The following is a 27,641-nucleotide window of genomic DNA, read 5'->3' as shown; positions in this document are numbered from 1 at the left end:
ATTATGTATATACCAACCCTTCGGCAGGGTTTGTCGAATGTATAAAAACAATAATCCTGCCTTATGATGCCTTATGATGCCTTATGTACCCCTTTCAAATATTACCAAAGCTTCCTCTCCACACATCGAAAATTTAACTACTCGCGAATGTTTATTGTGTCAATTTCTGTCCTTATATTACCATAATATTTAAGTTCTCAAGTGTACAGAATACTTAAGTGACTGTGTGATTGATAGTAGTATAATATACAGTACATACTCATAACCTCATAACAATATAATGTCGAATATCGAATATCGAAACAAGATCAGATGATGGTTAGAATAAATTTAGAAAAACCATAAACTATTGAACAATGACTTGCTTAAAATTATAAGATGATAGGTATCAACGATAGAGCTTGCGTGTTAATTTACATAATAATTATTGTACAGTCAAGTCGCGATAACTCAAAAAATTTTAAGACAAAATTATCTATTCTCAACTCTACATTTTTTCTATACCTATTAGGTACGTACGATGGCTTCACAATTTTTAAATTATTTAATGTTTTAAGATTATTTATTTTACGATTTTTTCGTAAATTACACTGTAGGTATATACAACACACTATACATTTTTTTGTACGGACGCCTATACAAAATACTTGAATATAATGCAGTATGATATATTATTATAATAATTGTAAATATATCTAACGTAGATTAAACACGTCCTGCGAAAAATCTCAACAGACTCATTGATTTATTTTTCACGATAACTATATTATACAATATAATATAAGCGTAAGCACATGATTTATTAGGTCATCGCGATAAATAATTCGTGTATAAACAGCTTTTGAAATGTAAATGTACGACGCAAGTCGTTGGTACTAGTACCGTCGATATCACAAAACAAAAACTGTTAGTGGAAGATTTCTTCCCCCGAAAACGTGGTATTCAACCGATCAACTAAACTGATGGTTCGGAGATAAGTTTAAGTGCGTATTCTATATGGTACCACAGTTCAAGTCAAACGATAACTATTACTAGGCATGAAAAAATGAATTAAAAATACGCTATATTTAAAATAATATTTTATTGCTACAAGCGCGAACGTTGTGAAACTAATTACAGCAAATAATATATAAATCTGTGTATTGTAGTATTCACGTGTTGAAGCTTCGTTCGTTGCTTGTTTGATAAATATATAATGTAGGACGAAGTTTAAATTGTTGTTATGTTCACCACGACCACCTACAAATACTTTTTTTCATAAATAGTTAATGTGTAAGGACGACAGCGCAAAAAGTCTCTCGATAACGATCATATCGCAATTCAAAACTTTTGTACTTATTTCGTACATTTTGTTTAAAAATTAATAAACCATAATTGCATATGTAAACATTACAATTATTTATTATGCTTATGAGAAATACAGTTGAACAAAAAAAATATTAATCAATATTTGTTTCAAATTTTTCAGAATAAAATATATTGATAATAAACAATTTATAACTAACGATATTGTTGAGTTAAATACTATATATAATTTTGAAATTACAAGGGAATCAATTACGTCCTGGCGGTGGAGTCCGGTGGTACGGGGTTGCCCCAGCAAAGGTTCCAGTTAAAAAATTTTAAATGTTTTCCCAATATTCCATAATGGGCTATAACAGTTATTAGATAATTACCTATTTTTAATTTAATTTGAAGAGAAATATACCAATGTCACTTCATGGTGTTATAAAGTTCATTGCGAAGAACAATCTAAAAAATAATGGTACCTAATAGGAATTTTGACTTTTGAACAGCATAATTTTATATAATGTTTACATATTTTTAATTTGTTTCTATTGACTATTTTATATCATTATATTATTATTTGTGAAACTTTCTTGAAAAACAAAAATTCAAATTCTCAATACATTTCCATAGTGGGTGTTTGTAAGGACAAAATAGTTTACAAATTGGTGAAATGGACATGGCTTATTTAAAATAGATAGATAGACAATATACAGAGTGGTCCACCATGTTTTCTCGTTTTTCTGTGTTAACATTATGGAAACATGAAAATTAAAATTGTTTATAATTTTTGGCACTGGGGCTCACAAAACATAGTTGCGGCACTGAATGGAATTATATTATGTATTTACATATTCGTTTACAGCTAGTATACATTCACAGGATTACCTACAAAAAAACATGTTTCGTAAGTAATTGACAGATAATAAATTGCTCATTTTATTAAAGCTGTCAACTGATCCAAATACTTGTGTTACTTACAATTATATGAACATATTGAATTCTGATCCAAGCCTGACATTTATATATAAATATTAAATATTTTATTGGTTTTACAATGGTTTTTCATTCAATATTTTTATGGTTAATAAAAAAAAGCTCATATATTGTACAAGCCTTAAACGACCACTTATCGAGTTGTTATACCGTGGACTTAAATAAGGGTAGAAATAATCTTTTAACTTTGTGGAAATTCCACATTAAACGTCAAGAAAAATTGAATGAAAAACGAAAACTGTCATAATCGTTTATTGAATGCAATGAATTATTGCTTTCAAATTTACATAATTATAATATATTAAACGAGAAATAATAACCCATAAATACATTAAAACGTCTTGAATATACCTAAAAATCTATCTCCGTCAGTCTAGTTAAAATAAAATGAGCACCAACATAGTATATTAATATCATTATGTCAATAGGTCCTAAATGTACATAATATTATATTTCTGAAGTTTGTTTTGGGTAAATTATAAGTGTGAAGTACTATAGTATCGATTTCTTTATAACTAGGTACCACATAGGATGCATAAGAATATATGTATTATATGAATAAATAATGCACAATAACATACATTATGACATAATAAATTATAATATTTATAAATTTGGTTAAATTATAAATGTATAAACACAATTTATATATTCAATATTCATAGTAGATATGCATAAAAGCTGCGATAAAAGCTTAGAGATATGATAATAAGAGGACGAAGGTTAATTCGAGCACGTTAAAGCAGCATAAATATTTAATCGATTATTTCGTGGAGCGTAAATTGAAAATACAATCAACTAATAATAAATGTATATACGCGTGTAGGTATGCAATAGTTCAGACATTATTAATAAAATGTAAAAGAACACTTCGCGTAATCACTGCAAAGTGTGTTTAATATATTAAAATTAGTATAATAATAATAATAATAATAATAATATAATATTATTGAATATTAATATTGCATTTATACCAAAATACCTAATTAACATCAGTGTATGTGCACATTAATATCGACTCGATAATATTATTAATATCATACAGATAATTGATAATGTTAATGAATATAAGTGATGATGTTTTAAATTGTATTGAAAAACTTTTTTCTGTATGCGTTATAATACGGATAATAAAATATAATTTATTAATAAATAGGTAGGTAGCTTTAATTTATATATTTATTACAAATCGCACACTACATATTATGATACAGTGGCGTATACATAACTCAAGCTCTCCAAATTCAAAGGCCTATAGTACCGCCTAAATATAAGTATACAATATACAATACATATTTATTAAACAACTCCCTATCAGTGCCATCTATATACTACTAAAAATCTTCAACTTAATATGGGAGAAGAGGACTTTCCCTACTTATGGAAAATAGCCATTATTACACCAATACTTAAACCTAACAAAAATCGACACGTAGTTACATCTTACCGGCCAATATCTTTAATATGCACCCTAAGCAAATTGCTGGAAAAAATTGTTAGCAAAAGATTGTATTGGACTTTAAAATAAACAAATTTTATCAGCAACCAACAATTTGATTTCCAAAGGAATAAGTCCACCATAGATGCTTTAACTATAATAACAGAAGACATATACTCAGCCTTCCACATCAAACAACACGTACTATTAACTTCACTTGACATTGAAAAAGCCTACGATATGGTTTGGCGCCATAGAATACTAGATATACTCCAAAAAAATAAAATGAATGGCAATACACTCGCCTACATTTCAAATTGTCTATCAAAACGATCCTTCTCGGTGAAATTAAATGAAACCCATTCCAGTAATCATAGTCTCTAAAACGGCATACCCCAAGGATCAAGTTTAAGTGTCACCTCTTTATAATAGCTATTAACGAACTTCCAAGTATAATACCTTCACCACTCAAAACCATTATGTTTGCCGACTATTTACTGCAAAGGAAGAAATATAAACACATCAAAAACAATCATGCAAAACACCCCATCAATGAAATCAGCAAATGGGAAAAATCTACGGGGTTAAAATTTGGCCCAGCAAAATCCAAAAGTATCCTATTCTCATACAAAATAAATATAACCTCAACCTCAAATATACATGAACAATATTCTAATTCCACCCACAAACGACTTAAAAATGTTAGGATTAAACCTAAACAATCAACTAAATTGGTAATAAAACACATAAAATGTTTAAAAACTAAGACAAAATTAAGACTAAATGTAATCAGGGCCATTTCCAATCGAGCATGGGGTGCTAACAGCATCATCATAATGAGAACATATATAAGTCTAGTACTATCCGTCATCGATTATGGTTCCATAATTTACGGAGCAGCCCCTGAATCAATTTTAAAATCATTAGATCCAATTCACAACCAAGGCATCCGACTGAGTATTGGTGCCTTTAAAACCAGCCCCATACCTAGCATTTTATGTGAAGCAAATACACCGCCACTCAAAATAAGACGAAACATGCTCATCCATAAATTTGCACTTAAAAGACTAGCCGACAAGGACAATGCTATATCACCATACCTTTTCAACACTTCACCTCCTTTATTGCACCTAAAAAAAAATCAGCCAATATCTACACGAATTAAAAGATGGCTAGACACAACAAATACACCACTGCCTAAACTGCTCTCCCCTGTTCCCTACATATACCCTCCTTGGAAAACGAACCTAAACATCAACACCTCAATGATCCAAGAAATCCAAAACATAGAGCCGTCCGAAATTCCTAAACATTTTAATGACATTATACTTAAGAATTTCTGTAATCACAAAATTATATACACCGATCGATCAAAATCCAACGTCAAAACAGGACTAGCTATAATTGCAGATGAAGAAACCTTCAAGTTCTCTTCACTGGAGATTAATTCTATTTTCACCATCGAGGCACTAGCGATCCTGAAAGCCATAGAACTAACTGAACAAAATTGGAAAATACAAAGTCCTTCTTAATAGCCAGAGATTCCCTTAGTTCTATCCTAGCTATACAAAACCAAGGGACATCAAATTAAATAATAAAAAACATACAAGAAAGAGCCGCTTTCCTTGCCCCCCGTTCGGTAACCTTCATGTGGATTCCTGCCCACAAAAACATACCAGGAAATGAAAAAGCTGATGTAGCAGCTAAAGAAGCCGCCACCAACATAAATATCCCCAAAATAAACCTCTCATCTTTCAAGGACACTGCCCGAAACGCCTTAAAAAGTAGCAAAAAGATTCACCAACGACTCTGGGACCAATAACTGAACAACAAGTTATACCAAATAAAACCTTTTTTGTCACCTAACCCGAATCCTCCCTCAAGTATGAGAAGAAAACAAGTGATATGGACATGGACACAGATAAAAATTTGACACACAAACATCACACACGTCCACTAAATGAGAAGAGAGCCGAGACCAAACTGCGAACTCTGCAACAACGCCCCGATTTCCATAACACACCTACTCCTAGAATGCCCTAATCTAACCGAACAAAGAAAAATTTTTCCACACCTAACATTAAGAGATATTTTAAGTATAGACAATTTTAACTATTGATTAACATTCCTTAAAATAACCAATCTATATAATAGAATCTAAATAGTTATATATTATTGTTACATATACCATTATCACCATATACTTATACTATACTGTATTTCCTTTATTTAAATATTATGATGATTGTAAATAACTTGTAAACATGTTTTGTTTCCGGCTAATGACTTAAATGTTGAAGCCGTATTAATAAATAAAAAAAATATATAAGGTGATTCACCAAGCATGCTAACCCTCTTGTTTTTCTTTAGTACCTAATGAATTTTTTCAAATTATGTATTTTTGGAATTTTAAAGTATAGGTACTTAAGACCATGTTTTCTATTATTTTATTATTATTATTATTTTATTATTATTATTATTTTATTATTTTATTTCTTATACAATATTTCAAGGAACATCCTATGGAATGTGGCGATACAAACTTTTTTTTTTTTTTGAAATTTAATGAGAACCAACCTTTGTACCTGGTACTGTACATTATTAAGCCGATGATTTTCTTAAAAATGTCGATGTATCTAAATCGACATTTGAACAAGTAGTTCATTGTATATAATAAGGATAATAGTGTTCTTAAAATTAGCATTACAAAAAATATATAACAAATTATTATGATATATTTGATTCGAGATTTTTTTTATTTATTAGACATTTTTACAAATTATAATATATAATAATATATGAATAATAAAAGCACAAGTTCTAAAATTTCATAGCACCTATATCTTCTAAACCTATCGTGGGTCTACGATAACTTAAGTACACAAAGTTAAATAATTCAAAAACTAATCGTTCGAATTTTGATTTAGATGCATCAAAATTTTTGAAAAAATGCATGTAAAATGTCATATTATATTAACTCATGTTATTGGGATTTTGTTTGTTTTATGTGGACACATGTAAGTAGGTATAGTTTTCATTAAGGTAAAATATTAACTTTTGTTGAGCCAATCACATGATAACAACCATTCATAATAAAAAATCTTAATTACTTAAATATTGAGGATGAATTTAGTTTTTTTGTGAAAGCTTAAAAACTACGGCACGCTGTTGTTGACTAACAATTTCATAAAATATTTCTATTTTCTCTGACAGAAATAAAGATTTAAAACGGTTCCGTGTCCTATGGGGGGTACCGTGGAATTGTGGAAATTTTATTTTATTATCATAACAACTTAATAAGAAACCATTTATTTAATTTCAAGCTTTTTAACTTAAAAAAAAGTTCAAGTATCTGTAAATAGCTCAAAATTATCCAATGAATATATAGGTACTATCTATAAATTTACTGATTATTTTGAAGATTGGATGCAATTTTCTACCAGAAACCACCCTTAATGTTGAAGTTTGAATCATTTTTAACATAAGGGGACATTATTGTTCTCTTAATGTTTCTAAAAAACGTGTACCTAGTCAATATTTTTTGTTTAAATGTTTGGATAACTATTTAAATGCATTATTATTTACTTCTACGATATTACTAATAATTTATAGATAGAAGTGTATACTTTAGGTATACAGTGAAGGTATTATACTACCTATATCAAATATATTGTATAAGTTACCGCAATGTATATAGTATAATAATATTATGCAATAAATACATTTGTAAACAAATATGAACAAAAATAGTACATTTTTAAGCTTTTTCTAAAAAACATAATTTCATAAAATCTCTTTTTTTTAAATCTGAACTCCAAATCTCTCTCGACAATATATGCGAAAATGTACAATGCACTATGCACAGTATATTATTGAACATCACATTATCGAATGATAAATCTATTTATTACATCCAAGCGTGTATATCTCGGATTATTTACGTCGATCAAAACGTTAAAAATTCGTAGAAGGTTTCACTCAGCTATAATTCGCTGTTATAGGTATATGCTTACGAAAACGTACAAAAATTATATTGCATTAAGTTCAAACACTTCAAACTAACTTTATCTAATGGCGAACAAATTTGGGTGAATACGTATTAAGTATTAGAATAGTACCTACGACGTGTACGGTCGATTTGTCACTATATTGTACGCATACCTTTAAGGCTATAATATACGTCACTGATACGTGCTGATACAATTTAAGTATAATATTATTTACTTTTTAAGTTCGTTCGAATAAATCGAAATGTCCTCTCGCGATGTGTTTACGGGTATTGATACACACTGTGTATGTGTGTAATGAAGCAAATGCAGGGTGAATAATTTAATATTAAGTCTTGACAGTGAACAATGGTTACCTCAAAAGAAAATTTACATTTTAGAAGTATTAATTTTTGTTTACTTGTATTGGATTCATTATACAACAATATTTTTGAAATTATTATCACTTTTTTTCTATTTTTTATCATAGGAAAAATAGGAGTGAGTATAGGTATGCTTGGTGAATCATAAACAATCGTATCATACGTCATGCACTGTACAATGTACATAGAATGTATCAGGTATAGGTATAATAGTTTATGACAGTAACATAATTTTTATTACTTTTTAATGATTTTTAATGCATTTAAATTTCTATTTTTGTTAATTACAAGTATATACCTATATGATATGAATAAATAGTAGGTACCTACTTACCTATCATTAAAATCATACGACCAAAAAGAAAAAGAAAAATATACAACAATACCTATTTCTACATTTTTCAATAAAATCGTCACTAAATGCTACTTTGTAGAAAAGAGTACTTTGTCGATTTCGTTTAGGATTTTTGTTTAAAAAATTATATTATCGACGACATAAACACACGTTTAGGGGTTATTTCTTTACACCACCCCTCCCCCCCAAGATCGTACAATTGCCATAGAGAATAACAAAAACAAGGTGATATATTTCACTCGCAATTTATTTATAATTAAATGTGTTTATTTTTTTATTAATTTGTGTAGTTCGGGTAAACAGGCAATAGCATATAACGCGTAATGAACAGTAATCGTTGAACCCGTGATAAAACGTAATCGAGGAATTCCACACTGCACAATGTTATTTAGTTATTACTTTATTATCATAGAATATAAATTGTTCAATTATATCAATTATACGCAGTATTTTTTTTTCATCTTACCACTTATCATTTGTAATGCAATATGCGTAGGTATACGCGAAACGACCTACTTTAAAACCGCAGTATAATAATAATAAATTATATTTTATGATACAAACTGACTAGTCAAAATTAGTGAAAAGACGTCGCACAGTAAAGTGGTTTCGAATTGAACGGGAGCTGTTACAACTTACGATATAATACATACTACGGATATTATAACGAAGATCGATACTCGATAGCAACCATCTCCATCTCCCCCCGATCACAAACGCATGTATCTTAAACACAAATATTCGCGGGCGTTATGAAATCGTGATGCCGCGGTGACGGAAATTAAATTTTAAATACGATGATACAACATATTATATTGACAAAATTAGATTTATAACCATAGCGGAATAAACCAAGTAAAGAAAACGAGATTAAAGAAATAAGCGCCCCCTGTAAAACGGTTTTGGACTAAATACAGCAACTATAGGCGCGTAAATGTGGGAGTGGGGGGGGGGGGGGGTAGGCTCACAAATATATCTTTTCCAAAACGACTTATACGGCCTGACAAAAAGAAATACTGATATTCGTTCTAAATCTGATATTGAGTGAGTATTTCAAACTTTGTAAATTTTTTATATTTTGATTACTTGTCTGTTTATGATTTAAGAGCGGCATGCAAACATTGTTGGCGCTATAACAACGGAAAAACCGTCTGACCAGCAATAGTGGTAAAACCGCAGATAGAAGACTAGAAGAGGACAGCATTTTGGAGACTACTTTTACACAATTGTACATGATATTTAACTGTTTAGATACATTGATGTTGCCTACTGGCTACTATCTAATAATGTAAGTCGTAAGTACAAAAACATTGATTGTTACACATATAATATATTATCCTTTTTAAATCACTGTCGCTTTTTCCTCAATACAAAGTTTTCCGAATATTTCCAAATTATTGCCCTTAGTTTTATCATATTATAGTCGATGTCTCATGTTCTCTATAAAACCATTTTAAGCGGCCTTTTCGTAGGTTTTTTTTCTACTGATAATTATAATCACTATTGCGCCTTGCCAATAGTAATACGTCGTATTGTAAAGACACATAATAGAGTTGCAAATACAGTATGCATACTATACTCATAAACACTACGGTATTATGTACAACTTTAAACAATATAATATGAGTACTCACGCAGTGGTGTAATTTTAGAAAAAACAGCGTCTGCGCATCGCAGATTACAACCACCAGACGGATTTAATTAAAAGTCGTTATGCGAATCGCATCAATTACGATGAAACGATAGCTGAAAAAACACACATGGAACATACAGAGTGACTCGCCAAGCATGCTCTTCTTTTAATCAAATTCTGATTTTTGGAATTTGTATGTTCATTTAAAACGATCATATTATCAAATACTTAGATTTGTATGCAATGTGAGGTCATTATGAATTTATTTTGTCTACCATTTTGTGTTGTAAATTAGCAAAGGAATAATGGATGCATCTAAATCAAAATTTAAATTAGTAACTTTTGAGTCTCTTTTAAAATGGTTTAAAAATATATATATAATAGATGTAATATTTAGTCAAATACTCTATTACTCAATATATTTAGGTATATTAGATTATTACAACAATTTAAAAATTATTGTTGTCCTAAATCTAAATCTGTTATCATGGACTATCATCCTTAATCCTTATTATTTAAGGTTACCTATAACACAGAAACTATTCATTTGAATTTTTATTTATATAGATATGTATATATCAACATTTTCAAAATATCATCTGACTAAAAATTTACAGTAAAAAGCACACTTTTTTCGTTTGAATAAATAGTTTGTTTCACCACATGATACTCTTTTAATAGTAGGTATAAATATTCTAAGTATTTGACAATAAGACCTTAAACTTCCACAATAAACATTTAGAATTTGAGGAATCATATTATTAAAGTATTATTATTCCCCTACATCACTCTGTAGGTAAATCGTTTAAACTCCGACCGACACCGCAAAAACGTATAATGAATGTATATATATGTATAATTAAAAAATGTGTGTTTTGTATTTAATATATTATCATATAGATACGTCCTTAATGGGGGTTCAAATGCTCCGGTTTAAATACATACACCACACCGATCAATGTTAGATTTATAAATTTAATATTTTATATAAATACGTATAAAATATACATGTTTTCACGTTTTTCCATTAAGTTAACACAATCCCATCCTGTATACACTGCACCGTTGAACAGTTTGTACCTACCTAATCCAAACGATTTGAACTCGATCAGATTGTATTTTCATGAACTCATTTTAATATCATATTTTCATTTGAATCATTAGAAAAATAATCATTTTTTTATGACAAATAATAAAAAGGATACGTATATGTGATTATCCGAGTATCTTTTTTGCAAATTTCGGTTTATTACGTCCTCGTCTATGTCTGATATGGACGTCATATCTGGCACGCCGCAACTTCCTGTAAAAAAAAAAATCCTTATGTATTCCTAATCACAATAATTAACATATTTTTTTTTCGTTCAATACATATTATATATTATGATACTCTAATCTTTAAATAGTATATTATTAAATACTAATAAGAATAAAAATATGTTATATTCATTAAACATTATAACAATTTTAAACGCTACACTAGTACACAAATTACTAATTTTGGTGTGCTAATTTATTATTCATTGAACATGCGATTCGTTAATTTGTACCCATATTGTATAATGTAGGTATACAAACAATAAATTAACAGTTAAATTTTTTCACCGTCGATCTTAATTCGTATCTATTTTATTTATACATCATCTAATTAAACTAAAATATTATAATACTCGTTTTTACATTTATCTAATCATTGCCGGCTTAATTATTCTATTTTTGACTATTATTATTATTACTTGTTTTTTTTTTTACTGAATTTACTGCCGGTATTATTACACACAAACTAATTATGGGTACCTACATAAAACTATTATTACAAATTATGATTACATACATTCATTATGTTTATGGTCCGTACGGATATTATAATTTATTGTTCGATCGTAGCAGTACAATTACAATAACAATAAAAAAATTCAAACTAATACAAACTTAATACGTATAATATCATTATATGGCAATATAAAAATAATTAGTAAAGGCAATAATCCAAAGAGTGAGACTTTTGGCCAGGTTTATGACTATATGTTTATTTTTTGGTCTCAATGCATAAAAAAAACTTACTATAATTTCATAGAAAAAAATACTACACCATAATAATACAATATTAATGAACAATAATTTTGTGTTGGTCTGTAGCATATCATATTAATATGAAGTTTACTTGAAACTTAAGTTTGATTGAATATAGAATATTAATTTTTGAATTACAATAGGTATTCAATAAGCATACATTTCCCGTTTCAATAATTTATATTATATTATATTCTCTGATGATTATGCATATTATTATACTAGCCTCCAGGAATTCTTTTTTGCAATGGTAAACGTTGATTTCAATAACAATTTGACTTTATTCCCGAAGGCAAATTAATTTTGGACGGTTGTTGACAGTAGTGACATACTAAAGTAGTTTACAACGAATGAAAATAAATCAATAAACATTATTAAACGTCATATTGGATATAGTTTTTGTAAATTCAAACACGCAGAACAATACTTTGTGTAAATAAGAATGAAGACAAACAAAATCTCAATAAAAGATAACAATAAAAATGTATTTTTCGATATTATTTGATATTATTTTTCAAATATTAATACATACATATTTCATATATTTTATTTAGAAAGTGCGTTTAATGTTTTTAGAGCAAATTTAAAGCGTATGTAAGTGTAGATATAAATAATATTTAAAAGGTTTTGTTATGCATTAAATGTGCAATTTTCGTGAACATAACGTCAACATTTTTTAATTTACTCGAAAATTGAAATACATACACGCATGTATTATATTGTATTAATGATGTTCAAACGAACAAATCCTTAAAATTACAATTCTTTTGTATCAGGTAAAAAATGAAATATATAAATCAATGAATTATCATACATTGTCTACACATCTAACGATACTAACACTTGTCGATGGACTTGAAATGTTAGGCCAGCTCTCGGTTGTTCGATAATATGGACAGTGGACACGGTGTTATTAGGTATGTCAATAACGAAAATCATAAAACTACAAAACAAATCAGCAAGAACAATAATAGCCACTGCGGTATAAAAGCTTCTTGTATATGGATAACGTGTTACGTCAAATGGACCAACTCCCCACAAAAACAATGTGTCAGTTCGACAACTGTATAGTTGTATACCGTACTGGATCAAAAATGAATTTAGAAAAAACTTTCACGATGATGTCGCAATAAGATTTGAAATCTGTTGAAAAAACGATGGTCTGGTGTAGTATATATATATAGTAGGCTATATACTCGACTTTATAGTATAGTACCTATGTATGATGTATGACTTTAATATATTAAATAGGTCCTCTATAATAAATCATAATAATAATAAGAATATACAAAGATGGGCATTAACTAGTCAATAAGTAAATTTTCTAGATAAACAACTTAGCTTTTTCTTGTTAAAACCATTATTTTAATACATTTCTATAAATATAATCATAATTATTTAGGCAATAAATTATTTTTTGTTTATTCACTCTGTTAGTACAATATACATACAATTTAGTTTTTGTCGTACTGATGAGTGATATAAGCATGGACCATATAACTATTGTTTAAATCGAAATTACCATCACTATTTATCGTCTGTTCCAACAAAAAATTAAGACTCTGATATATCATATATAATATAATTTAGGTTATATATTTTTTTAAATATTTACAGCTCACAATGACTCGGATCACTTGTGCAGCAAAAAGTTGTTGCAAACGTTATTTTAGTGCAATGAGACGCGCGGGTCAACATTTGACTGTGGTCGACCATATACTAGTTTTTCTTCGTTTTTTACTATACTTCATATTGAGAGACATTTATAATACATGTATAAAAATATAAATGTGGATTATATTACATATTTATTTGCCATAACAGAACGGAAAATGTTATCGAAATAAAGAATAATATAGTTATCTATATAATATAGATATAATAATTTGTATTTGTATGACGATAAATATAGCTGTTGCGAGGGAGAGGAAAGCTATGCCTCCCACGTTTTCAATTAATCAATATTATGGGGAACTCTAGTCACCCCCCCCCCCCCCCCCAAAAAAAAAAAGACGACCAATTAGTGCTTAGCTAAAAATAATAGAATCGTTCAGATCCAAACAGCACACGTTCCGTCATCGTGATTTACACAGCGATCCGTAGATCAGAAATCGAACGCAAACGTAAAAATCGTGGTAGGTACGATACGAATCGACACGACGGAAAACGTCGCGAGTACGGTTTTAATGTATTATATGCGATACATCATTATGGACGATGTCGTGACGGAAAACCCATATTTGCTGCCTTGACATTGCGAGTAAATGTTTCCGGTCAACCGTAGTCGACAAGTAGTCGGCTGTTGTTGCCGTTGACGCGTGTACACAACCAATTTAGTGGAGATTTATTGAAAACTGTTTATTATATTATTATGTATTATATTATGTAGGATCCTACGCAATTAGTACTACTGCCTTCGTATTTCAAATAAAACGCATTCGACGTGTTACGAACACTCGAGAGGACGGCGTAACATTTAAACCAGGCCGCCAATAAACACGATTTTAGGGTAAGTCGTCAAGGCACCCATGAAGTAAAAATGTTGAATGTTGACCACGACTTAAATTTATGTTGTGGACCCATTCTACATTTGTGTAAACAATTCGTAGCATTTTGTAACGAAAATTTTAGAATTTTGTATCCAAAACTCAAATTTTAAATACAGGCGCTGTAACGACGTCTGGGATCAGTAAACATGAAGAATCGGCTGCACTCCCCAGGTCATTATATATAAAATAAAATTTGAGGACACAGTTTTGTAATAGGACATACTAATTTATTTCATACATGAAGTCAATATAAGTTATTTTCTGATTTGTGTTTGATATCGACAATTTATTCAGGCTGTTTCTCCAAAATTTTTCCAAAAAACATTTATAAGGTACCTATTTTATAAACCTTTATAAAAATTGTTTTTATTTATTATTTGCTCACCTACTGAAGGCAACGGACAACGACTAATATTGTTCACAAGAAAGTAGTATTTTTAACTAAACCTTGTCCTATAAGTCCTAAAAAAGGGGGGCATGTAAATTCAACCCAAAAAAACTACAGGTGAAAAAAGGCACATGAAAATTCCACCTGAAAAAAATGATAATTAATAAACACATCCTACCTATAAGTAAGAAGTTCTTATAACTTAATGAAGTTTAAAAGTTTAAAGTTAGTTTTTTGTATTTTTTAACCAAAACCGTGTAATTTCTACAAAGTAGTTTTTAATATATATTTATTTGTATATTTAAACGGGCCTTGTTGGCAGAAGGGACAGTCGAAATGTAACAGAATGTAACAAATAAAATATAATAGGTTTAAATAGAATTAGAATACATTTATTACTTACTGTTAATTTACAAATTTGTGAATGTGTCATATTATTCATATAATAATATGAGTCATAAGATAGATTAATCATTATAGTACGTATTTAAATAAATGTATATTATATCACATATTAAGTCAATAATTACCACATAATTATAAGTCATACATAATTAATACAAATCCTAAAAATAGTAATTATAATAATGATAAGGACAAGTCAAAATATAATCATCTAAAATTCTAAAATAAAAATTTTATATCAATCAAATCCAATCAATTCTATATTTATTTTTATATTTTCTAATTATATTTTGCGTACAGTACAGTCGCGTCGTACAATCACGGAATGCTTGGTTTAAAAATATTTATTTTTTCTGGCGGAATTTATTTCATTTTTGTACCTGTATATTTTTCGGCTACCTTTTTTACCTGTATATTTTCCCCGGCGGAATCTACTATAGATCTTATTTTTACCTATTCACTTCCGAGCGGAATTTACAATCTCTCAAAAAAAAGAGGAGATTAACAGGTACTACAATGACTCATACCACATTTTTGTGTACCTACCTTATTATACGTGGCACTGGGTCATCGTCGGTAGTGACCCGTAAAATGCTACCCTATAGTAGAAGAAAGAAAGGCGAAGTTGTAATCGATCTATATAAATATAATATTATTTATATATACTTTATCAGAGACATTTTTATTATTGTATGTGTTTAGTTTTTTGTTTGTAGAGAAAAATATGATGGGTAAGTATTTTGTATTATTTTTACGATATTGTACGTATTATAAAAGGGACATAAAAATAATTTGTTCTCTCGTAACTGATAAAACCATTTTGATCTATACTATGTAATATTCAATGAGTCATAACTCACAATCGGCGGAGATACGGAGTAAGAAAACGTGCTCTTGAACAAATTTCGTGATACTGTGACGATCTAAAATGTTCTAAACAAGGCTGCATTAACCTAGGTAGAAAAGGAGCATTTTTCCCAGACCGTAAAAGTTGAGGTGTAATGAAATTTAAACAAAAAAATGTAATGTTACAATAATTGTTTATAAATAATTTATTTTTCTTAACAGTTTAATTACTATGAAATTTAAAAATTAATTTATAAATATTAATCATGGCTTTAATAAGAACATTGTATATGCTTAAATGATTTATAATATAGTTAAGGGGCCCGGTGCCGATGCCATTTTGTCCTCAAAAATACACTCTGCAGGAATAACGATTCCGCCTTGTAGAATCAACCAAATTTCATAATTTTTTTTTTAATTGCTAGAGGGAAATATTCTACAGCACACATCGATCTCTATTTTTCAATATTTTATGCTCAAACTTTATAATATGTCCACCGTAGGAAGTCTTCTTTTTTCAGATAAAAACAAGTCATCAAAATCCGACAATTTTACAAATCTTGAGAGTTATTCCTGTAGAGTCATTTTTTTTCGACATAATACACCCTATCAACCCCCCCCCCCCTAAATAGGTATCGGATTAGTGGAAAAGTCTTATAATTGAGATGACAACTAAAATATAAAATTATTGTATTTTCAAATTTTATAGAATTGTGGAATATTTGAAAAACTGGCACCGGGACCCTTAAATATATTTGTTTTGTGCTGTGCGGAGAGGGAGTGTCAAAAATATTTTGCTCCGTGGTGGCATTGCAGGATATTAGCCCTTAATCCGAATCGGGTTCTGACTTGGATTAAAAACAATATATTATAGTAGAAGTACTTCAATTATTAATTTCTTGAACGTTTCATCAACATCGACCCATAAAAAACATAACTTTTCGTAATATAATAAGTATTAAAATTCGAAAAAAAAAGTTTAAGCGATATAAATACGCATCGATATAATAATTTAATCCGTGTCTGAAATAAAAGTATTTTCTTTATAAGAAATTGTTTAATTTAGAAGACACATTTTAATATTAAATAAAAAAGATCTGATTTATAATATTTTCTTTTACAAGTAAAATAGATATTTTTTTCGTACTCTTCAAGTTATTTGAATATTATTTATCAGCAATCCTTTTAACGATTATCGCTCAATATATCTAAAAGTGTAAGTTAATTAAATATCTATAAACATTAAACAATTTACCATATGATAATATTTGTATGCGTGGGAACTAGGAAGAATTTGTTGTTGAAATATTTTCTATACGTATGAGTACTAAGTAAATATGAAAATATTAAATGTTACAGTGAGCAAAATAATTTCCTTTAAATTTTAATACTATATGATGAATATATGTTACATTTCAACTATTGAAATGAAAAATAAGCGTATTTTATAATTATTAAAATTCTTAGCTCCAGCCCTTTATATAGGACTCCAACTAGAGCTCTATACTTTAATTTTCGAACATAAACTAAAATTTATTTATTCGATATTAATTTTGAACGCGTGAAAATGTATAATAGTGGCAAAGTGCATACAATACAAATTGTATTTAAATATTGAAAACGATATATTGACGTTACTTGGATTATAATTACGACACGACGAATAAATGAGTCTCGATTCGTTTGTGGACGACAAAGACACATGATACATACATAATATTATATTGTATCACAATATAAATGCAATTAATGTCAAAACGATAATTATACATTTATACACTCTGGGAATTATATATAGTTAAGGCAAATTGAACTATCGACCCGAAGTCCGAGAGGGGTGTGAGGGCTGCAGAGTAATAATATTCCGGTACGCGTCGAAACCGTGCACTCGCATAATATAATAATAGTGATGATAATAATAATACACTACCCTGCAATGTAATATAATTATATCTATAATAATATTAAACGCGTAATCATTGGTATCGCCACAAACACTTGAGCCACCCATATAAAATACCCGACTCATCCCATGTAGGAAAAACAATTATTATCCGCTCATTAAACCGCGTCGTATATTTGTTATATGATGTGAAGTACTTGCTCAGTTTCAAACGTTTCGCTTCAATTGAACCGAATTGTGGTTGATTCAATTCATCACGACCGGGGTCTCATAGTTTCATTGGTCCAAATAGAATGGGGCTTGGGGGGAACCCACTGCCAAGTTCCTACCAAATAATTACTAAGAAAATATCATTATTTTTTACAGTTATTAAGAAATTAAACCCAATAAATAAAATATAAAATTGTATACATTTTTATGGTAGGTACAGTATTTATATAAATATTACGGGTGACAGTAAAATTGTTGTGTTGTCAGTAGAAAATGTAGTGGGAGAATAATCCGTAAATGAAAAATTAGTTTAAGGTGTTGCTAATTATTTGAATGATATTTGATTTTGCATTTTTGTTATCTTAAACATTTTAGTGCATTTTTTGATGTCTTAGGATATGCGAGCATTTTACGATTTATTTTTGTTTTTTGTAGCGGGTGTACAATGTACGTGGTTGTACAAATGTATTGTTGCAATAAAAACCAGTATGTTGGTAAAGGTACATAGTATAGTCAGAGAGTGTCCAACGTAGTAGATGTGCAGTTAGGTTTACGCTGACAACCGTTTTTATATCTATAAATAATTAAAGAGACTATAAAAATACTCCTATTTTAGTGTAATTATTATTTTAAACTGTCTTCTGGAAAAATATTCACTATTGTAATACACGTTTTTGTGGTTTAACTTTTATAAATGTAAAAAGTGAATTTTCAAACGCATTATTTGCGATTTTTCATGGCATTCAAACCACAGCACCAATCATATTATACTATATAATGATAACTACAACAATTTCACAGTATGTATAGGTACTATATAATATAAAGTATACACTACACAGTTATACATCTAATATTATGGACATGTGCGTTTGGTTTTTTTTTTTTTGTCGAAGTCCATATTTTACACACACGCGACACACGTGTATTAAAAGAGCAAAGAAAAATCTGTCAACAATATCGCATGGTGTCGAACGAACTGACCGAGTCACACTGCAGCAGCGCACGTGTTCGGTATGTATATCTATTATAATATTATGTTATTAGTATATTGTATGAGTATATAATATGCTCACTATATATTATACAGAGTGATTCACCTTCCAACTTGTCCACACCCATTTTCTTCAGTAATAACGAATTTATTAAAATTTCTGTGATTTTTTAAATTCCTAAGTATAGTCAAAACAATCTTTATACTGTTAATGAATGTCTTGTGGCTACATCAAAACCTCTTTTCTTCAAAAGAGAATCACCCTTCTTTTCCCTATAAATTGTTTATCGTTAGGTACCTGATCACTGTTAAGGTAACTTATCTTAAAATCGAATTATTTAATTTTGTGTAAGTAGTAGGTACTAACTAACAAAAATAGGTCCATAATGATAAACTGGTATGGAATACAATATGGAGGCTATGATAATATAATTTAATATAGTAACTAATAATAGTTCATCAACATTTTATAATTTGTAAAAATTGTCATAGTATAGTACAATATGTATAACATTTAATATTAGGTATACCTATATATATTTCATATTTTTGTAAAACAATTTTCAAGATCTATAATCCTTGGCATATAAAAATTTATATGTACATTTTACAGTACGATTCTTTCATTATAAACCATCTATAGACAATCTATCAAAATACCTATAAATATTATATATTATAAATATATATATATTTTTTTAATACCTATTCAAAACATTATTTCCCATTTTCCTATAATAGTACACCGATCGTATTTGTTCATAAAATATAAAATCAAATTTTACAAATTTCGTGTAGTTACTGGAATATTTCCTGGTTCACAACAAACGAGTCACCCTGTTCACGGAGATAGGTACTCGCAAAGCGTGCTCATAACGGTGCATTGTCATTCAAATTTCGATTTGAAAGAGCGTGTCTTTTGGGACGTTATACACTTCTTTTTATACAGACGAGAACCTCCCTTTATTTCTGTGAATCATTAAGCAAATATGTTAACATTTTAAAGAAGAAAAAAGTCATCTGCTCGTAGCAGAATCACTTTGTGCATTATATTATATATTGTCTTAATACAGATAATCCGATAGTTTGGCTCATTCGGCAAGCCGAACATAATGTTCTAGTCGAATGCGTATACCTAATAATAATATAATGACGCTGCTGGAAATTGTCCAGATTAACACCACGTGTTTTTTGTAGTCTGAAACACGTATAGTTTATAATAATTAATAAGAAATAACATTGAAATAAAGATTCAGGGAAAATAAAAACCCCATCATGGTGAGAGTCCGTAATTTCTAATATTTTTTAGTGTTCTCTGCTGGACAGATATTATAAGAAACCTAAACAAATACTTCAACGTAGAATGCACTTTAAAGCACATTTTAGGGTTGATGGGATATTTTAAGCATACTTCATAACTCATAATCTAATTTGAGACATTTTTGTAAGTTTTCCAATTTTTCCAATTTTTTATATTATGTGTTTTAACTTTTAAGTAAACTATCATTTTTTTATTGTAGATGTATTAAGCAGCATAACATATTTCACACATATATTAATTGTTAGGTATAGCTTTATAAAAAATATAAAAAATATTTTCATAGCCGTATACAAAAATATATTACATAAATGGTTAAGATATTAAATATACATAAGTAAATATAAATATTTTTTAATTTACTTTATCAATTATTTTAAGTACCTATATTTTATAAGGAATATTTCTAGAGGTGCATAAATGAATGTTATTTTAAGCTTTTTAAGGATTTAAATATCAAAAGTCATATGCTGTCGTAAATAATCATAATGTTGAGGTTATATTATAGTGTAAAAGAACGTGTAGTAAAACGTCTTATTTCGTATGTGGCTAAAATGTATGCAAACGCGTCTTTTCAGTTATCCTCGTATAAAACCCTTCATCCCTTCGTCGTCCGACGGAACGATGAAAATAATAATTATTATTATAACGAACGAACGTCGACGTCGTCGGTTGTCACTCGTCTGAAACACTGCACATAATATATACGTACACCATATTATATGCATAGAAATATAGCACACGGAACACTGCGCCGTGGATAAAACTGCACTTCGTCTTCCGCATAGAATGCGCGTAATGCAACGACAGTGACAATTTTTAATTTCAACTAAAAAAAATATGTACTAGGTACTCCGAGCAAAAACCGACAGTGATGATATGTCGCTGAAAGCCCTGGTCGGAAATGTTCACCAATCGTAGCTCAATTTTTCTTTCTTGATTACAAGACGATATATTATAATATATACACAATAATAATGATGTCGGAAAAGAGTCCATGGAAATAAATTCACTCCATATTTTTTTGGTAAAAAAGATCACAAAAAATAAAAGTCCATATTGAGGACATCGAAAATAAAGTACCATAATATGTATATTACATTATGTATAACAAAATACTGATTGAATACAATATTTAAGTATGCTTAACCACATAAAAAATAAAAACACAAATTTTTAGAATTTTAGATGTACAACAATCGATTTACCAAGTATAGCTACATACACTACACCCGACATAAGAACTGTTTTAGTAAAGTACAGTTTACTGTTTATAATGCCGAGTACTTACACATTAACACATTTATACATTTATCTATAAATAGATTCAATAACAAGCAACTTCTATATTATAGATTAATAGAAAAAAATTTTAATTTAATTTGCTATCAATAAAAAAAAAAAATTGTTAATTTGTCTTAAACTATATTAAAACGTCAACTGAAATCAAACATTAAAACAACCATAGGTTTTTTTTATACGGGATGGAATTTTTTCGGTGCAGTTTTTCCCGTAAGCATTTTTCTGTGTACATTTCTTTATGAGAATTTTTTTTCCGTGATTCATACACAAAACAATAATCTATAATATATTATAGTGAATGAAAAGAGTTTTGCATCAGAAGTTGTGGCATAAAAAGTCAAACGACAAAACAAAAACGAAACGAAAAAAAAACCACAAAACGAAAAACGTCGATGTTGGCGAACGTTACGTTTATTTATTAGGTGACAATTCTTATTTGGTCTACCGCACACAAAAGTACCAAAACTTTAGTAATTCTGTGTTAACGATTTGTTTTTTCCATAAAATAATACTGCTAATCTGTCGTCAAAAAGTTATCCGAAAATGAAACTGCAATTTTTACAATAAGGTAGCCTTGCTTAACTGCAACATTAATTTTAAGTTAAATAATAATATAAGAATATAATAGTTTATGCGTTCACTCATTTAATTAGAAACGATTCGCCATCATTATTATCATAGTGCAATAATTGTATAGCATCATTGTATGATTGCACTCAAACGAAAACAAACTTAAGAATTATGTTTCAAATTCATTAAATGATTTATATTTTTTGGAAGATAAGATGAATAAAAAAAAAAAAAACATTTTATTCTTAAATGAATATAAGTGTAATATAACAATATAATAATGAAACGTAAAACTAATAATAACATAATTCAATATTTTAAATCTTATTACAGTACCTACCTAGTTGGTAAAAATAAAACATTATCTAATTTGTAGAGTTTTGTTAAAAAATGTAAAATGTGAGTATAATTATTAGATGTACTAAATTAAACTTATAGATGCCGTACAAATTGTATTGGAAGAATAATGGAAGTGTCATGGGTTATGGGTAATTTGTTTCAAAGTATACGACTTTGCTTAATTTAGATGACCGTTGTATAAGCAATAAAATAACTTGCTATTGAAGCGTTATGAAGTAATATACGTACACAATCAAAAATAACTGATTCGTGTTACCTATGTTACTTGAATTTCGATCAAGATTCATTGTTAAAAGTTTTGACTTGATTTTTATTTTAACTGATATTAGAACGCCCCGCCTCGATATTTGATAATATTATGACGGCACAAGCTGCAATTATAAAGTGGCAGCACATCAAACGTGTGTATTGATACAAGTACTTTGAAGTATTGCATAATATAAACAATATTTTGAGAGATTTGCAGTGTAAATATGTGATACACATACCTTTATACACGAGTATTACTCGAAAACATAAATATAAAATAAGCAGTCAAACGCCTAATGAACGCTTTGAACGTTTTAATAGGTTTTATCAAGAGATATATGCGTATACGTAAGACAAAATACATTTACCAAATGTCCGCGTCGTCCTCCTGCCGTTAAACAACACATATGGTTCACGTAAAATTAAGTAGATTTTAAATATAGAAAAGACATTTTGTTTATTGCTATATACACAGTATTATTATACTGCACCATATATTTTACACAGTTTAGGTGCTACGGAAACTGCAGTACATCGAAACCAGATCCTGGTATAGGTTAATCGTTAGGCCGGATATGATAAATATAAATACGATTCATTGGCTAAGTTTTTTATTTGTTTAACAACATTATTATCCTTATGAGTAGGATCGTAAATTAAGAGCAAGATATATTTACAACCATAATACACTGATTGGCTACGTATAGTTTTATTGTTTTTCATCGAAAACCAGTATGAGAATACCTAGCGTGAAATTTGGTACATTAAAATCGCTTACATGTGGACGCTACAGAGTACAATATTTGTATCGACACATTATTAAAGTGGGACTCGAAAATGATTGTTTATAACCAGTATATAAACAATAAGGTAATTCGGTAATTATTAGCCAAGTATATTCAACCCAATTTATTCATTAATAATTTGAATTCTGATTTTTTGAATTTGTATGGTAGTTACCTACCGTACTCATTTACTTAAACGATTGAGACGTTAAACCATAACGTTAAAATCGTTTTTAGACACGATTTCGAGTTGAATGTCTGCTGATTATTTCACAGATAATAAATAATAATATATTAACTATTTATAGAGCTATCACCCGACCGTACGCTACCTCTTGGCAATAATACTACAAGTTCGGATGACAATAGTAACGTCAAAAATTTTTACGTTAAAGTTTAAGTTTTAAAAACATTTACAATTATAATATGAACAAAAAATTTTTATCAATCTTATTTACAAAAGAAAAACAATGTCTCTATTCACGAGTATTTTCGATATAATTTTACGTTCTCTCGATTCTCGAACGAGTTTTTCAAAGCGTACTTATTGTCGAGATCAAGAGGAGTCCAAGTCTTCTAGAATCTAGAGGATATATTTTCGTCTAAGTAAAATGGTTATTCCACCACCCCGGACAGTATTACTCCCCGTGACTCCAACCTCTATTTCTGTTTGATGTACGACAAAAACTTAAATGTGCAGTATATATTCAAAAAGCGTGTAATCGTAAATGCGTTAAAATTTCCAAAAAATTAGGCAAATAACCATCTCCACACGAGTTTACTAAAAAGACACCTGTATTATTTTGTTTAGAAAATATAGAATATTCCATTTAATAGTATTATAGTTTATCCCCATATTAACAAAAAAATATAAATTTAAATTAACTTAAGTACAATATGTCATAGTACGGAATGTTCTAATTTTTCAGTTTAAACAATAAAGAAAGGTAGACAAGTGGATAGGTACTGCTCTGCTTGGTGAAAATTCCAAGTGTCTACGGCTTTTATTTTTTGAATTACAACAAAATATCCATGATTGGAGTTTGTTAATTTACCCATATCGTCAACATTTTAAATTCAAACGCTCATAAAAAATTAATGTTACTTTCCAGTAAACATGTTTTTTGTTGAAGCTATACAAACTTATGGGGAATCTTCTATTATATTTTCTAATGCTATCTATGAAAAGAAAAATCGTTACGAATTTCTAACTGAAAGATAATTTGCACATTTTTGTGATTTTGACGAATTTCGTCAAATTTTAACTTCGGTCAATCGTAAAAATGTACTGTGAATTAACGCACAACTTTTTTTTTAATAACACTGTAAACAACTTATACCCTATGTTGTAAATAGTTGTAATTCGGGAGAAAAATATCGATTAAATGTCGTCAACGAGAAAATATTACATTAAAAACAATCTACAAAAATATAATTTTAATGTTAGATGCCGAATGTTTTAAAAGAATAGTTATTTTAGATTTATCTCGCTCTTTCATCAAATGTTAACACGAATAAGAGTTATCCAGTGTAAAATATCAATAACATAATTAGGAAATTGATACAACATCCTTAGGGAAGACGTCACACCCACATGTGTTATCTCTGTCATACAAACGCATAGGTACCATATAGCAAATCAAATGCCAAATTGTAAACCTATACTATTTAGAATAATTCTTTTCCAGATGAAAGCATTTTAAAATATACGAAAAAACTTACAATTTTAACATGATCATAATTTGTTTCAAAATCAAACAATCACAAAATGTCGATGTATGACCTGTTGATAACATTCTTGCCTTTACATTTTATAATGGGTCAATTCACTCTAACATTAAAAATATCAGAGTAAAATGGATTCTTCCGAACGTCAAATTTACTATACTGTATTTGTACTACTATATATTTACGTTTGTATAACGGAGGAAACATGCGGGTGTGACGTCCTTTTAACAACAATTTATGTAAGTAGTTTTCATATCTACAGTATGAATATGATACACGCATTATAATAATATTATTACATACTGCGTGAATATACACATGTAGATTTGTTTATAAAACATTTCGCAAAATTAATTCAAAGTGGTGCGGAAAATAATTCTCAAAACAACTGTCAAGGTCCGAAATGCAGTGTTATACACGATCCGTGTAATAGGCTGAGAATTTATAGTTTAATCGCTACATTTTCTAGTAAGGATAGGTTAAATACGTGTATAATACGTTATACACGATGCATGCAAATATTATGTCAGTATAAAACGGATACAAATTAAAAATTGTTTTTTTGTTCTTTCAATTTCATTTTGTTATTATAATCGACTCTCAGCGACAATATAAAATAGATTATATATTATGCACTATGCAGTGATATCTTTGTTTACCGACACCCCTAATAGCAGGCACAATCAATAGTGAACACTTCTAAATTCCCCTTCATAAATATTCATGGGATATATACCCCTCCTAATAGCGGACACATTTTAATTTCTCTATGGTGAGAGGTTACACTGTATTATACAAATGATCAATGAATTAGCGAGTTAATAAGTTAAGTCAATGAGTTGATTAATTTTAATATACGTATTAATTTTAGTTTTAATCAATAATATTTGTTCTTATATTTTATTTGAATGTACCTATCCGTAGTTTTTCTTATTAATTTGTTTTAAAATAATCAATATTGTATTACACTCTATATCAATCACAACGCTTGCTTAAAAGAGATAGAAATTCATAAAAAATTCTACAAATAATGTACTATGTTAATTTTTATTGATGATTAAAAAAAAATGCCATTCTCAAGAAAAGAAAATGGACAATTAGGTAACGTTCTGATCTACATTAGTATAGTCTAGAGGAGTCACTGCAGTGGATGTCTACAGTTTGAATTCAATTATATAAAATTTTTGTTTACGAAAAACGGTTCTGAGCGAAGACGGTCTGTCAGTTCATAATATTACTAAGTATATTTTATGATATTATTGTGATTTAAGTTATTTATTTTACTATTAGGAATTAGTACTACAGTGGGTTTAATTAATTTATGCCGAAAAAATTGCATTAAAAAATTTAATTTTGTGTATAAAGTATAAAAATATACTTTCAAAGTTTCAAGTACTTATGAATAATATTTTTAAATTACAACAAAATAACTAGAATCGTTATTCTTTGTTTAAATATCTAATTTCGTCCAAATTTGAACTGAAATTAATGTCTGAAGGTATAAAAAAAAACTGTGTTTATATATTTCTTAGATTTTTTTGGTTACAATATGAACTACTTATGAGAAACCTTGTTTTAAATATTCAATAATAATTATCAATAAAAATTTAACATTTTATAGATTTTTCTACAAAATAGTTTGCAAAATAACGAGATTTTAATGAATATTGTCAACATTTTAAATACAATGTATATTATATAGATAAGGTTAGGTTAAAAAGTTGAATATCATATTTAAAGATTTAATCCGGTGTACAAAACGTATGCATTTGTGACATTAGTTCCGTTTTATATTTTATGTACGCCATACCTATGACGTGTTTTAAACTAATATATTTCTGTATTATATACGTCACGATCCTGGTTCGAAGTGTTGTCTACAG

At 28.7% G+C, this 27,641-nt stretch overlaps 1 protein-coding gene across 2 annotated transcripts in view; it reads right to left on the bottom strand.

Annotated features, from left to right (window-relative positions):
* The window catches only part of LOC132937377 (myosin-VIIa), a 153,351-nt gene that overhangs the window by 86,657 nt on the left and 39,053 nt on the right, over positions 1-27,641 (bottom strand). For both annotated transcript variants that reach the window (XM_061004195.1, XM_061004196.1), the window contains exon 2: positions 11,284-11,381. In XM_061004195.1, the coding sequence (XP_060860178.1) occupies positions 11,284-11,381 (98 nt within the window). The remainder of the gene's footprint in view (positions 1-11,283; positions 11,382-27,641) is intronic.

This window comes from Metopolophium dirhodum, chromosome 1 (assembly GCF_019925205.1).
Source record: "Metopolophium dirhodum isolate CAU chromosome 1, ASM1992520v1, whole genome shotgun sequence".
In the NCBI taxonomy this organism is placed as follows: domain Eukaryota; kingdom Metazoa; phylum Arthropoda; class Insecta; order Hemiptera; family Aphididae; genus Metopolophium; species Metopolophium dirhodum.
The sequence above is the reverse complement of the archived record's forward strand: the minus strand, read 5'-3'. Positions and strand labels throughout refer to the sequence as shown.